At 37.7% G+C, this 14,343-nt stretch overlaps 1 protein-coding gene across 4 annotated transcripts in view; it reads left to right on the top strand.

Annotated features, from left to right (window-relative positions):
* Positions 1–200: 200 nt before the first annotated feature.
* LOC127450317 (ubiquitin carboxyl-terminal hydrolase 36-like) overlaps positions 201–14,343 on the top strand; it is a 60,427-nt gene continuing 46,284 nt past the window's right edge. For 2 of the 4 annotated variants that reach the window (XR_007898944.1, XM_051714314.1), the window contains exons 1-10: positions 219–788; positions 8,551–8,812; positions 9,084–9,302; positions 12,391–12,501; positions 12,861–12,963; positions 13,037–13,104; positions 13,277–13,347; positions 13,478–13,560; positions 13,852–13,963; positions 14,051–14,191. Coding sequence is in view for 3 of the 4 variants with exons in the window: in XM_051714314.1 (XP_051570274.1) it covers positions 8,560–8,812; positions 9,084–9,302; positions 12,391–12,501; positions 12,861–12,963; positions 13,037–13,104; positions 13,277–13,347; positions 13,478–13,560; positions 13,852–13,963; positions 14,051–14,191 (1,161 nt within the window). In the remaining variant the exon portion in view is untranslated. Of the gene's footprint in view, positions 789–4,590; positions 5,539–8,550; positions 8,813–9,083; positions 9,303–12,390; positions 12,502–12,860; positions 12,964–13,036; positions 13,105–13,276; positions 13,348–13,477; positions 13,561–13,851; positions 13,964–14,050; positions 14,192–14,343 lie in introns of those variants that run through there. The other 2 variants (XM_051714315.1, XM_051714316.1) reach the window with 2 other exon arrangements.

Below are 14,343 nucleotides of genomic sequence, written 5' to 3'. Positions count from 1 at the left end.
AGTAATAAACACATTCAGAGTGAGGGTCGAGGAGCCCTCCGTCTGCATCCTCAGCGAGTAAACAACGCATGAATTAAAAGCATCCAGACGGCGATCGATGTCTGCCCTCTGATTGGACACTCGCGCTATGAATGAAGTGTGTCGTCATAGCCGTGCGTAAGATTGATTGGCCACTGCGTCGCGTCAATCACGCAGGGACACGCCCTTTCATAATGCAGCATGGGGGAGAGAACGTAACAAAATGACGGCTTCGCGCGGAATACAGTCTTAACATCCAAGTAGATCAAACGATTTGCGCTCGTCCACGGATGGGTATGTACACCGTGTTATTGGCATGCGTTTGACGGAGGATACTGTACGTAATGTTGTGAATTGCCGAGAAAATGCTTAGAGCTGGGCGAGGAGGAGCACATTGCAGCAGTATGAACGCCACGTTCGCTCAGTGAAGCGGCTCAGGAAGTGGAGCGTCTAATAACGGCCGTAAACAACCAGCTGGCCGTGACTAAATGGACATTAAATATGCGAATAAGCGGCGACTGTCGATGAGAACAGCCCTGTTGACACTGAAGCAGACGCTAAACTAGTTTGTTAGCTCGTGTCTAGTGTGAAGTGCTCAAGTGCGCTCTAACTAGCGACTGTTTGACGTCTTCGGCCACAAGCAGCTCAAAACACGCTCGCTACACTGACAGTAACGTGTTGTAGACAGTCTGGGCTAGTTACTGTCACATTAAGGGTCAAACTCAAGCAGGGTTGATGCATAAACTATCGCCATGGTGTCCTTGATCAAGGTATTTAACATCAGCGTTACTAGATGTGTAATAAGTGTGTTATAAGACGTCTTGGATAAAAGCACGAATGAATGTAAGTTTAATTAAATTAGTGGTTCGGTTTCAAATAATAGTGGAAGTACTCTCATTTTTATTTTCTTAAAGCATTTGCTGGATGAATGGTGAACATGCTTTGTAAACCTCTAGGTTGTGGCTCAAAACCTAGTGAGCACTCGTTGAGCGTCAAACTGCTGCTATCTAGGGAGCTCACTAGATTTTGAGACGCCGTAGTTTGTCAATGTGGCGGAAGCAGAAACGCGAGATGAGAATCCGTAAACCGAACAAACTTGCTTGTTTAACGCGAAACATTGAGCAAAACTCGCGTTTTAATACGTGGACTGACTGAAAGACATTTTGAGAAATTATGCTAATATAATGGACAGTATGTTCAAGGAAAATGTCACGCGAGTCCTCATTACAAACACGTGTTTGGGTGAATCTCACGAAAACATGTACAGGTCACATTTCACCTGAAAATAATAATAATAAGATATTGTATCTTAAAGTTAACGAAGCCCGTTCTAATGACCATTAAGGTTATTGTGTGTTGTTTTTCTAATGACAATAAAGCACATTTCCTCCCTCAAAGTCTTATTACAATAATGCGTCCAGACCGCATACCATCTAAGATTTGTATTTTTGTAGACTAATTTCCATTTTTCTTGGAATTATCATTAATTTAATGCAGTATATTTATGGTCTTTTTTGTTTAAATCAGCATAAATTAAGTACATGTAGTACAGATAAAGTGAATTTAGTAGAGCAAATACTACCATGATGTGTAAGTACACTGGCAGCCAAAAGTTTGGAATAATGTACAGATTTTGCTGTTTCGGAAGGAAATTGGTACTTTAATTCACCAAAGTGGCATTCAACTGATCACAAAGTATAGTCAGGACATTACTGATGTGAAAAACAGCACCATCACTATTTGAAAAAAGTCATTTTTTATCAAATCTAGACAGGCCCCATTTCCAGCAGCCATCTCTCCAACACCTTATCCTTGAGTATTCATGCTAAATTGATAATTTGACACTAGAAAATCACTTGCTATTATATCAAACTCAGTTGAAAGCTATTTGGTTTGTTGTCTTTGTATTTGAGTTGCCACAGTATGCAATAGACTGGCATGTCTTAAGATCAATATTAGGTCAAAAATGGCAAAAAAGAAACAGCTTTCTCTAGAAACTCGTCAGTCAATCATTGTTTTGAGGAATGAAGGCTATACAATGCTTGAAATTGCCAAAAAAAACCTGAAGATTTCATACAAAGGTGTACACTACAGTCTTCAAAGACAAAGGACAACTGGCTCTAACAAGGACAGAAAGAGATGTGGAAGGTCCAGATGTACAACTAAACAAGAGGATAAGTACATCAGAGTCTCTAGTTTGAGAAATAGACGCCTCACATGTCCTCAGCTGACAGCTTCATTGAATTCTACCCGCTCAACACCAGTTTCATGTAGAACAGTAAAGAGAAGACTCAGGGGTGCAGGCCTTATGGGAAGAATTGCAAAGAAAAAGCCACTTTTGAAACAGAAAAACAAAAAGAAAATGTTAGAGTGGACAAAGAAACACAGACATTGGACAACAAATAATAGGAAAAGAGTGTTATGGATCTTAACCCCATTGAGCTTTTGTGGGATCAGCTAGACACTAAGGTGCGTGAGACAGCCACATCTACGGCAAGAGCTACAGGAAGTGTGGGGTGAAATGTCACCTGAGTATCTGGACAAACTGACAACTAGAATGCCAAGGATCTGCAAAGCTGTCATTGCTGCACATGGAGGATTTTTGACAAGAACTCTTTGAAGTAGTTCAAGAAGTTCTGAACATTTTTTTCAAATTGTAATAGTAATTTGTATGTTATTAATGTTCTGACTATATTTTGTGATCAGTTGAATGCCACTTTGGTGAATAAAAGTACCAATTTCCTTCTGAAACAGCAAAATCTGTACATTGTTCCAAACTTTTGGCCGCCAGTGTACATAATATTTAAAATAATGTTTTTCGTATTATTATAATGAGAGAGGTTTTTTTTTATTTTTTTTTTTTACGCATTATGGTAAAGAGAATTTGGTGGACAAATTAACTAGATGTCAAAGTATTTTGAGCCGCCTTGGTTTTTAAAATGTACATGGCTAACAATTTGCTAAGTAAGGACTACAATTACCACAAGCATGTTAGTAGGGCTGTCAAGATTATGAAATTTGGCTGACGATTAACTGTCAAACAAATACTTGTGATTATGAAGATTAATTGTCTCTTTTAGGCCTTTCAAAATTAATTGTCATATGTGTGCTTCATACACCTTACAAAGTCATTTTACATAGTTAACGTCCAAATAGAAATCAAATAATAAAATAGGAATATATGATTTCCTTTTAAGGCTTTAAAAACGTATGAATGACATGAAAAATAATGTTTGCAATATCTAAATATTTCTAAATACTTAAAATATGTATCTCGTTTTGGTCAACTTTAGTTTGTCAATTTAACATTTACATAGTTGGTTTTGGAACTCAGTTTTTATGTTTTTTTTTTTTAAATAAAATTAGTTTTATAGTTTTTATTATTTGATATTGTATTATGCAATAGTAAAATATTTCTGTCCTAATTTCTTCACTTCACTGATTAAACCCACGAGCCCTTATTTCTCATGAAACAAAACCTTTGAGATTTCGTTTCATTATTTTATCTCTCCACAGAAATAGAGTAAAGCCCAAAGTTCAATTTTGTCTGCGTACAGTCGAACGTGAGCCTTTCAAAGTATACTCCATCTGACTGTGTGCGCATACACAGGCATTTGGTGCTGTGACTAAATTGCCACCTTGTGGACCCATTAATTAGTGCAGATAATTGCAGGCACATTCTGCGCATTCAAAGAGGTGTGGTTAGAAAAAGCGGGCTGCGCGCATTCAGTGCTCGAGCACTCTGCTGATGACGGGTTTTGCATCACGCTGATGCTCAGTGTTCGTGTCTGACATAAATATACTTCGGTCAAACGCGAACGGCCAATTTTGTTTTTGAACCGCACGTTTCTGAACAAGCAGAATGTGCATACACACTAATTATTTGGTTCAAAAGGTGGCAACAATCCCATTTGAGCCATTGTTGTCATGAAGAAATGCGAGAAGACGTAATCGCCGGTAAATAACAGGGATGTGCACGTGAAGAGAATGTGTATGAGGAGGTCAGGAGACACGTGCATTTGTAACTCCAGTCTGAAGAAACAAAGACATCTTTATGGGTCAGTTTCTCATAGCAGTTGTGGCGTGCATGCACCAAACGCCTGTGAATGCACGCGCAGTCATATGAAGGATACTTTGAAAGGCTCGCATTCGCGTCAGAATTTAAGTATGCTTTAAGCGTACGTCTCCTCCTCTGTGTCACTGCGTGTCATTAACATGGTGTGTATGAACACGTAATGACCACAGAAACATTTGCCATTACACGATTGTTTAAAATGAATCTGGAGTGTTTTGCTTTCACAATCAAAGTTTATATTTATTTGTTTATATTTTCGTGGGAGTTTGCTGCGAGCCTATGCTGGTTGAGATCCGTGGTGCCCTCGTCCTCGGAGTTCAACTGAATGACACACAAACACGCAGTTGATGGCATTTTTATATATTCACATAAATTCCCTTATGTGGGCATTAAAATATGATTGGAATTTGAAGTGCACAATAATCACAGTTATCTCAAATAACCGCGGTTAGATAAAAAAAAACGCGATTAGATGATTATTTAATAATCGGCCTACATGTGAGTGTACGTGCCTGACGAAACTGAACACTGTTGTAGTCCTTATTTAGCAACTTGTTAGCAACATACTTTTTTAAAACATGACGGCTTCAAAATGAACATTTGGGGTATGATTGTTTTTAATTAAAGTTTGCAGAACAAAACATCCATGTATCTTCATGTAATTTTTACCACAGACATTATTTTACTCCTTAATTTAAAACTGCCATGAAAAAAAAACTTGTTGGAACCCATGGCTTGAAAATGCTAATTCTCTTCAGGGTTTTTGGACAACAACCTGAACAGCTCTATTCCGTTGTGAAATAAGACATGAGCAAGTTGACAGGTTTTCGTGAGATTCACCCTTTTAGCAGAATATTCAGTGCTCAACTCTAAAGTATTTCATTGGCCTGAAATTGCTCTTTGTGAGTACAATCTGTGTTTAAAAAAAAAAATGTATTCCTTAATTCCAGTAATTTCAAACAACTGGAAAAATCATGGGAAAAAGTTTGGCTTATTCTTTGGATTTTATTTTCTATGATTTATAAGTGACGTTATCCAACAATATGTTCATTCCGTGTTCTTTTGATTTTCTTGACATCATGATCATTTATGACTTCTATGTTAGCAGTGCGTCTTATAGGGTTATGTTTTAATTTATTAAATTTTTTAATCATTATAACATGAAAACTTCCCAACCGAATATACAATTTCAGTACAGAATTGCGATTTCTGAAGTTTCCCCCAGCACAGCTGAATAAATCTGAATGAAATTTTTAATTTTTTTTTTGTTTATTTTAAATGTTTGGACGTGCTTTTGAATATATTCATATTAGTAATACAGGTAGGGAATGTACATGAGTATGAATGCACAGGAGATGCGCAGGCAGCAGTTGTTACATCATTGCTGTGAGCTGAGTGCAGCTCATACAGCGCTCTGTCACCAGTGATCACAAGTGCACATGAAGGTTAGTCTGCCCTTGTGGCTTTAATGCATGTGCAGCCTCCGTTCTGCTCTTCTGCTCTGTACGTCAGCAACAGACCTGATGAGTAAGCCCAAGTGCTGTGAACTCAGCCTTTTATTGTTCATCTGTTTCCTGAATGCATCAAATGAAATATTGTCCTTAAAAAAAAAAACAGAAAAAAAGAAAAAATTCTAGCTATTCATCTACAGCCAGCTAAAACCGATGCTTTGCATGGATGTCTAAAGAAGAAATTGAAATTCTCATATAATGTTACTGATGTAGCTTGTTTTTGTCATCAGTTCTCCTAGTCATAGTCACCTAGTAATCGGCCTAGCTAACTATATAAAATGCCTTTTATGCTGATTTTAACTTGATATACTTTTATATTAAATGTAACAGTATACTTTTAATGATAAATGATCATCTGATATTCGTTTATGCTCATTTTAATTTATAATATTTAATGTAATATAATTTCAATGATAAATGAACGTAAATTTTTTTTGCTCATTTAGGCTTATTTATAGTATTAGAAAATATGATTTAAATAATACAACCCCAATTCCAAAAAAGTTGGGACAGGGCTTCTGCTTTGCACAGTAAAGTCTTAACTTGCATCTGTGGATGCAGTGCGAGTAGTGTTGACTAACAAAGGTTTACTAAAGTAATCCCAAAACCACGTTCATGATATCCATTACAGATGAATGATGTTTTTTAAGACAGTGATGTCTGAGGGATCAGAGATCACGTGCATTCAGAAGTGGTTTTCGTCTTGCCCTTTATGCACCGAGATTTGACAAGATTCCTTGAATCTTTTAATTATATTGTGAAATTTAGAAGGTGAAATGCCCAAAATCCTTCCAATTTGTCTTTGGGGAACATTGTTCTCAAAGTGCTGGATTATTTGCCGAAGCATCTGTTGGCAAATTGACAAATCTTGAACAATCCTTGCTCTTGAAGGATTTTTTTTGGAGGCTCCTTATACAGAATACAGTACTATGGCACAATTGCCTCACCTGTTTAACATCTCCTGTTTCACAATGCCTTATTTCAACTCGTCATATTGTTATTAGTCTTAAATGGCCGTCTCAAATTTTTGGAGCGTGTTGCAATCATCTGATTTGAAATTACTGAACATTTTCCAAAAAAAAATAAAAATGTTTTTTTTTTATTATGTTATGTCTAGTTCTTTCAATATAGAAAAGGGTGAATATAATTTACAAATCACTCCTTTTTGTTTTTATTAGCATTTTTTATACTGTCCCAACTTTTTCGGAATTGGGGTTGCAAATGACCACGTAAAATGCATTTGTACTCATTTTAATTTATAATATCTGATATAATCTGTGTGCACAGAATTCTGCAGATTTCCACCTAAATTGGGAAATACGTCATTCCCTGTGTCTTGACTGTTTATTAAATATTTAACTAATTTGATAATACATTCAGCAGCCATTAAGATTGTAGTATTCCGTTTATTACATTTTACCATGTGAAAATCCATTCCATAAAATTTAGTAGATTTTCCAACAAAATCGGCACAGAAAGTGTCAGAAAAGTCTATTTCTGTCTGAGCTTAGACTAGTCTGAACACTGTAATTCATTATTGTATTCATGCACACAAGGAACATGTTGCAAAAACCTTAGTGCCATTTAGTCATTTAAAAGACTTAATCGCGATTAATAATGAATGATTTTCCGTAATTAATCGAAAATAAATGTTTTATTAGCATTTTTCAAACTAAGTGTTCCACAATACAACAACAGAAATTCACTAAAAAAACAGCAATTAAAGTAACATTAAACATTTTCCAAAGTTTAAATGGGAGGTGAACTGATTATAAGAACTCGCATAGGTTAAGTATTCATTGCAGTGGGCATTAAATCTTTAAAGCCTCATCCTCCACAATGTAAATCGTGGCTATCCACTTTGCCACATTTACATGATTTTCTCCATTTTAAACTCAACATGAAAAGCGCTGCAGAGAATGTTTTGTTTACAACTCACACGGAGCTGAATAAAATGTCAGTATCTAATGTGAAAATAGGTCAATGTGTTAATTGCGTTGTTTAAATTAATTGCATGCTTTTTAAATAATTTATTTTTATTTTTATTGTGCTGCCCTACATCGAAACATTGACTGCAATGCCTGATATTGCCACAGGTACACATCTCTGTCTAGTAACTGCATTGTCGCTGTTATGTAACTGGTTGGACGGCTGCCAAGTCTTAACTGGTCACCTTTTGAATTCAGTTCATACAAGCCTGCATGCAGCTATAGGCAGTGTATCATCCAGGTTATTGTCAAGGCCTGGGTTATGGCTTAATTACACTTTGCATTGCTCCTCTTCATTGTATAAATTAAATGTACTGGTCTCATTTTTTGAATATCTGTTGCACTAGATTCATTAAAACTTGGTAAAAACTTGGGAAATCTACTGTAGAAGTCGGATATGTTGCGCTAATACAGCTCGATGAACTTAAAATGATAATTAATCCAAAAATGAGAAGTCCGTCATCATTTACTCATCCTTTCTTCTCTGGGACACCAAAGGTGAAGTTTTACAGAATGTCTGAGCTGTCAAGCTCCAACAAGGACAGACAAGCACCATAAAACATCATAGCAGTAGCCAAATGATAGTGTGTGTGTGTTGGAATATACTGAAATTTAATTATTAACTCAATCTTGCTTGACAGACGTGGTTACCATTCATTTTATGGAGAAGAGCAGTTTGGACATTCTGCTATAAATAACTCTTTTTGTGTTCCATTAAAAAAAGTAATTCATACTGGTTTGGCATAACATAGAAGGGTGAGTAAATGACTGAATTTTCAGTTTTGGGTGATCTATCCTTTGAAGCTTGTTTTGAAGAATGGAAAAGCACTAGTTTACTCCCAAGTTATCCCAAAACATCCGGCTGACCAAGTAAGCCACGTTTGAAGAATGGAACACTGGAGTTGAAGTTTTCAAATTTTTTTAGTAACTCTTAAACCCATGTTTTTTTCCCCATCAGTGACACATAATGCCAATAGTTGACAAGCTCAAAGAGGCCCTAAAGCCGGGCCGCAAGGACTCCAGCGATGAGGGCGACCTCAACAAGTTGCTGGCTTCGTCCGCCAAGAAAGTGCTGCTGCAGAAGATAGAGTTTGAACCAGCCAGCAAAGGCTTCAGCTACCAGTTGGAGACCCTCAAGACGAAATATGTGATCTTGAATCCCAAGAATGATGGGGCAGCATCACAGAGATCACTCGAGCCTGCTCCGATTAAGAGACAAAGTAAGACAAATCAGTTCCCACAACATAAAAGCCATGGTTCCGACACATTGCTCAACAGTTAAGTTTATGTTCAGATTCTAGCAACCACACTTGCAGGCAAGGCAAGCACAACTCACATTTTCTTCAGGAAAAAGTAAAGCCTTCTTGGCTGAGCCTCCCCAGCGATTGAAATTTGATGTCTGTTGGCACTCTTTAGTTAAAGAAAAGTTTAATTAACATGATAAAAATGAACCTTCCTCTGTGATTGTAACTGGTCTCATCTCCCCGGCAGTCTCGGAGAACCTGAACGTTGGGAACGATGGGATCCCTGCTCCACAGAAGATGCTCTTCCCTGGAAACAAGCTCTCCATGAAGTGGGAGCGGGTGTATCGGGTTGGAGCCGGACTCCACAACCTGGGCAACACCTGCTTCCTCAACTCCACTGTGCAGTGTCTCACCTACACCCCACCGCTAGCCAACTATCTCCTGTCGAAGGAGCACAGCCGATCCTGTGAGCAACCACTTCACTGAATATTAAGGCTCGAGTATACTTTGTTTTCCTGCGTTCCTGGTTGTCACACGGTTGAGCGCTAAACCTTTCAAAGTATTCTCTTTTGACCGCGAGTGAATACAAATGCGTTCGATATATGCGCAATTCGACTGCTTTGTGACACTCTTTTAGTACAGTCAGCTGCATGTGCCGTTCATTCGCAGACACAAGGATTGTCTGCGTGTGGAGAAAATGTGGGCCACACACGGACAGTGTGTGCTGATGACGAAATTTGCATTGAGCATATTGTGCGTGTTCTGATCAGCAACGCGGACAACTGAAGTATTCCTTTCTCTTTAGAACAGAAACATACTCTACACAAGTATGCAGACTTTGAATGCTTTGCCAGTGCTCTGCTAGCGAGCAGTCCAGTTTTACACACACAACAGGCCTCATTCATGAGCATGAGCAGAACTAATTTGTGTAAATCATCGTAAAGCCATTCTAACAAATGTTTCTGTATTTGCCAATCATCACCTTCTTTGAGACCAGGCACCACTGTGCTTAGGCAAAATTTTGCACTTAATTTAAAAATCCCTCCATTTCTGTTCCGCATAGATGCATTTACTAGTGAGTCTGATGGCTTCCTTAAATGACACGTGCATCCTATTTATGAACGATTGGATTTGAACAACATGCATACGTTTAATTTACAAATCTGAGGAGTACATAAGGTCCATTTTATGCGCAAATTACTCCCAGTTTATGCACATGTTTACAAAAGTTTTGTGAATGAGAACCAATGTGTGTTCTTGTGTTCGTGTAACAAATCGCAGTCCTCACTTTGGTCATAAATGCTGTGTTTTTAGGTCACGGTTTTAAGTTAAATGTAGTTTAATCTAAGAAAAACGCACCTCGAGATCCCTTGCGCTCCGTCCAGCTGTGTTTGAATGCAAGAACGCGTTCTCATCTTGTGCTAGTGTCAAACAAGTGTGGGTTGTTCTCTGTACAACTACACGTTGCCTATACAGCTGGAGTTTCGCTTGCTACCCCCCTGCTCAAAACAGCTTAAATTGCTCCAGTTGTAGGAGTATTCCATATCACAGTCCGGATACATAATTAATTGTTTTGTATTTCAGAATTTTATATATAATTAATCGCACTGAATTTGCAAGTTAATTCAGCAATCCTACTATAAACATTTTGAAAACAGAGCAAACCGTTTACGCCAATGCCTACCATAGCTCCCCTTGTGACAACACTGACAATGCAACACAAACCTGCATAGCATTATTAATTAGAATTGATCAAGCTTGCAAACTAGTATGGCTGCTCCCTAATAGTCAACCAAACGTTAGTCGATGAGAAGAGTCTTGGTCGACCAAGTTTTGATTGGTCAATTGGTCGCAGAAAAAAAAACTCCACAGGAGGTTGGACGCTAGGTGGTACTATGGGGTAATTATCGTTAAGCAGGGTTAGGGTTAAGCCTACACAATAAAGCAAGACACCTTGATCAAACTTTGAACTTTTTTATTTATTTTAACAAAAAATTGAAATGAAACTGGAAAAAAATTAAGTGCAATTAAAATGTGTGTTGTTCAACTTTGCAATATCCAATTACATTAGCAACCCCCGGGCTGAGGGATCAGTGAATATTCTTGCTTTAATGATTTTGCATTGAAAATTTAATGAATTTATTTAAAAAACGAAAAACTTTTCCCAATACATTTCTAAATTCAAATTGCACTCCAAACGAAACAAAAAAGCAAATAAAATAATGAAGTGATCAAAAAAAAGAAAAAAAAAAATATATATATATATATATATATATATATATATATATATATATATATATATATATATATATATATATATGTAACCACCTTTTCATTTACCGTCAGGCAAGAATCCTTCTAAACATGCAGACAGAAAATTACTTAACAAATGAAGACATAAAAACAATTCTAAATGTAAAAATAATTATAATGATGATAATAACACTGAAATATAAATCATGGTTCGAGGTGAACGTGTTTTTGTATTATTTTATGTTTTAATGACAGATGTATAGGCTACAGAGTTGTGTTCACAATGAACTGCTCTGTGGAAATAAAGTGAACTGAACTCAAAACACCTCCTGAGCTGAGATGTCTGAGGTCATTTGCAGCACTCAGACGATACTGTTCTTGCAAAAAAAAAAAAAAAAAAAAATTCAGAAGACAGAAACAAAGAGAGTGAGAACCTTTTACATGCACGTGTTCCACGAGACTGCATGTGTCATACATGTACACAGACGGCTTTTCTGTCATCTGTTCTTAATAATATAATAAAGTGTGTTTCTTCAAGCGCGTGTCTGTGTGCCGCGGGGCAAATTATTTGTAATATTAATTTGATAATAATAATAGCCTAATAATAATAATTGTATAGATTAATGGGAAAACGAGCCAAATATCGTCTTGACATCGTCAAAGGCATCAGCTGTTGGTGATCACTCTGACCATCGTCGATCCCTGCGATCATCGTCTGTCTGCACAACCCTAATGTGCATTTCTCTCTATAAATGAACAAAATGTTCAGACAGTGTCCTTGCTGGTTTTTCCGACACATTCAGAATCATTACCGCTTTTGCCGGTGTCGCTGTGTCTCGCTTCGTGCGTGCGCTTGTAAAATGTATATTTTAAAGGCTCATTATTATGGTTTAGTATTTCTCTGTAATGTAGAACAGTGTTAGCAATGTTACTTATAACATTCTTTCTCAGCCCTGGAATTCAAACCATTTTCTGATCCCCCCCCCAAATATATATTCAAGTAATTAAATTAATATCATAAGCGTGCAACAACTAGTCGACTAATGGCTTAAACTAACAACTGCTAGTCTAGGAAAATCTTCAGGGCCAGCCCTAATAGCTAGAATCATTTGCGCTTAAGTATTGTGTAGAAAGTATGTTGCACACCTTATATTGGTTGATTAAAAGAAACAGGATCAACAAACATGTCTGAAGTAGATCAAAATTTAATTCAAGGTAATTCTTCTAAAAGGTGTTATCCTAGCTTTCACTATGAAAAACCCATACAAATCTGAACTAAAATCCTCTTTTGTCACCTTCAGGTCACCAGTCTGGATTCTGCATGATTTGTGTAATGCAGAACCACATCATCCAAGCCTTTGCCAACACAGGCAATGCCATCAAACCTGTATCTTTCATCCGAGACCTGAAAAGTAAGTGCTTTGTCTAATGGATGTTGAAGTTTGTCCTCTTTGTTTTAGTGAGTAATGCGACGCTTACACATGGCATTATGAGTCAGATGACTTAACAGTTACATGAAGTGCAGAGATTCATCAGATTCCTGATGGTAGCGTGTCATTAAGTGTTGAGCCATGAAATTGAGTTCCCAGACAAAAAACAAAAAAAACTTCTAAAATAAAAATACTCTTTCTCGTCTTTCCTTTTTCCATTCTTGCTTTTTTCTTCTTCACCTACCCTTACCTTAAGTTTTTCCCCTCCTGTTCCCCAACCACTTCCCCCTTTTTTGGGAGAGTAACCTCTGAAATAATCAGATTTTTCTCTGATCCTTCAGAAATTGCTCGCCATTTTCGATTTGGGAGCCAGGAGGATGCTCACGAGTTTTTGCGTTACACCATTGATGCCATGCAGAAAGCTTGTCTGAATGGATATCCAAAGTAAGATCACTACTAGAGTTACTGCACCTTAAAGATTCGGATAAGAGGAATAATTAACCCATTTTCATTACAGACTGGACAGGCAGACCCAGGCCACCACGCTCGTCCACCAGATTTTTGGGGGTTATTTAAGGTCCCGAGGTAGGCACCAAGCACTGCATCGGTTTCAAGGCTATTGTGATACATTGAGATCTAAGGGAGTGTTTTCCAATTAAATGGCATTCAAACAGCGTTCAAACTTTTCAAAGTGAAGCCTTTTTGTTAAAACTGTTTAAAACGTGTTCTTAAAACATTTCTCTTGCTGTTTTTGCAGTGAAGTGCTCCATTTGTAAAAGCGTGTCAGATACGTATGACCCATACCTAGACATCGCTCTAGAGATTCGGGTGAGACAGAAAAAGACAGAAAAGTCAGAGACTTTGACCCTCATCTTTTTTGAAAGAAAGATGAATGTCTTGTGTTCAGGACGGAAAACTCCTCTAAATAACGTTAACTCTCTCTTTCCGTCTCTTTTAGCAAGCGGCTAACATTGTCCGTGCTCTGGAGCTGTTTATCAAGCCTGACTTTTTGAGTGGCGAGAATGCTTACATGTGTGCCAAGTGAGTTGTACATCCATATTTCTTAAATGTTCCAGTGGTTTTGACTGTATTGTGTAATCGTTTGAACTTCTGCATGGTCAGCATGCAGTAATCATGATTTCTATTGCCTGTACTTCCTCTTTCTCAAAACTCAGCTTAAACTTTGGTGCATAACCACCTAAGAGCCACTCGGAAAATCCTAGAAACCACATGGCAACATGCTAAAAACCAAGGGAGAACCACTCGGATTCAGTCAAAACCAGAGCCTGACATTAAGAATATGTTGCATCATTCTGTATTTTCGTTCCTTAGATGTAAGAAGAAGGTTCCAGCAACTAAGCGGTTCTCAGTACACCGAACATCCAATGTGCTGACGCTGTCACTTAAACGCTTTGCCAACTTCAGTGGAGGAAAAATTACCAAGGTACCCGCCTTTACACTCCACTGAGACTCAAACATGCTCTTAGCTCATGAGAAAACCACTGATTTCCCCATCGATGCTTTCTGTTAGGATGTTGGCTACCCAGAGTTCCTCAACATTCGGCCGTACATGTCGCAGAGCACTGGAGATCCTGTGGTGTATGGACTCTATGCTGTCCTCGTGCACTCGGGGTACAGCTGCCATGCTGGACATTATTACTGCTACATCAAGGTGAGAGTAGTGAATTTAATTGGTTTTATGAAATCAAAATGAAATCAGAGCTTTGAGGTCATTTATGCTTATGTACTGCAAAATGTTGACAAAATCAACTATTAGCAGATATTTGTGATCAACTCCCATAATATGGCGACACGTCGTTAACA

This window comes from Myxocyprinus asiaticus, chromosome 13 (assembly GCF_019703515.2).
Source record: "Myxocyprinus asiaticus isolate MX2 ecotype Aquarium Trade chromosome 13, UBuf_Myxa_2, whole genome shotgun sequence".
In the NCBI taxonomy this organism is placed as follows: domain Eukaryota; kingdom Metazoa; phylum Chordata; class Actinopteri; order Cypriniformes; family Catostomidae; genus Myxocyprinus; species Myxocyprinus asiaticus.
The sequence above is the reverse complement of the archived record's forward strand: the minus strand, read 5'-3'. Positions and strand labels throughout refer to the sequence as shown.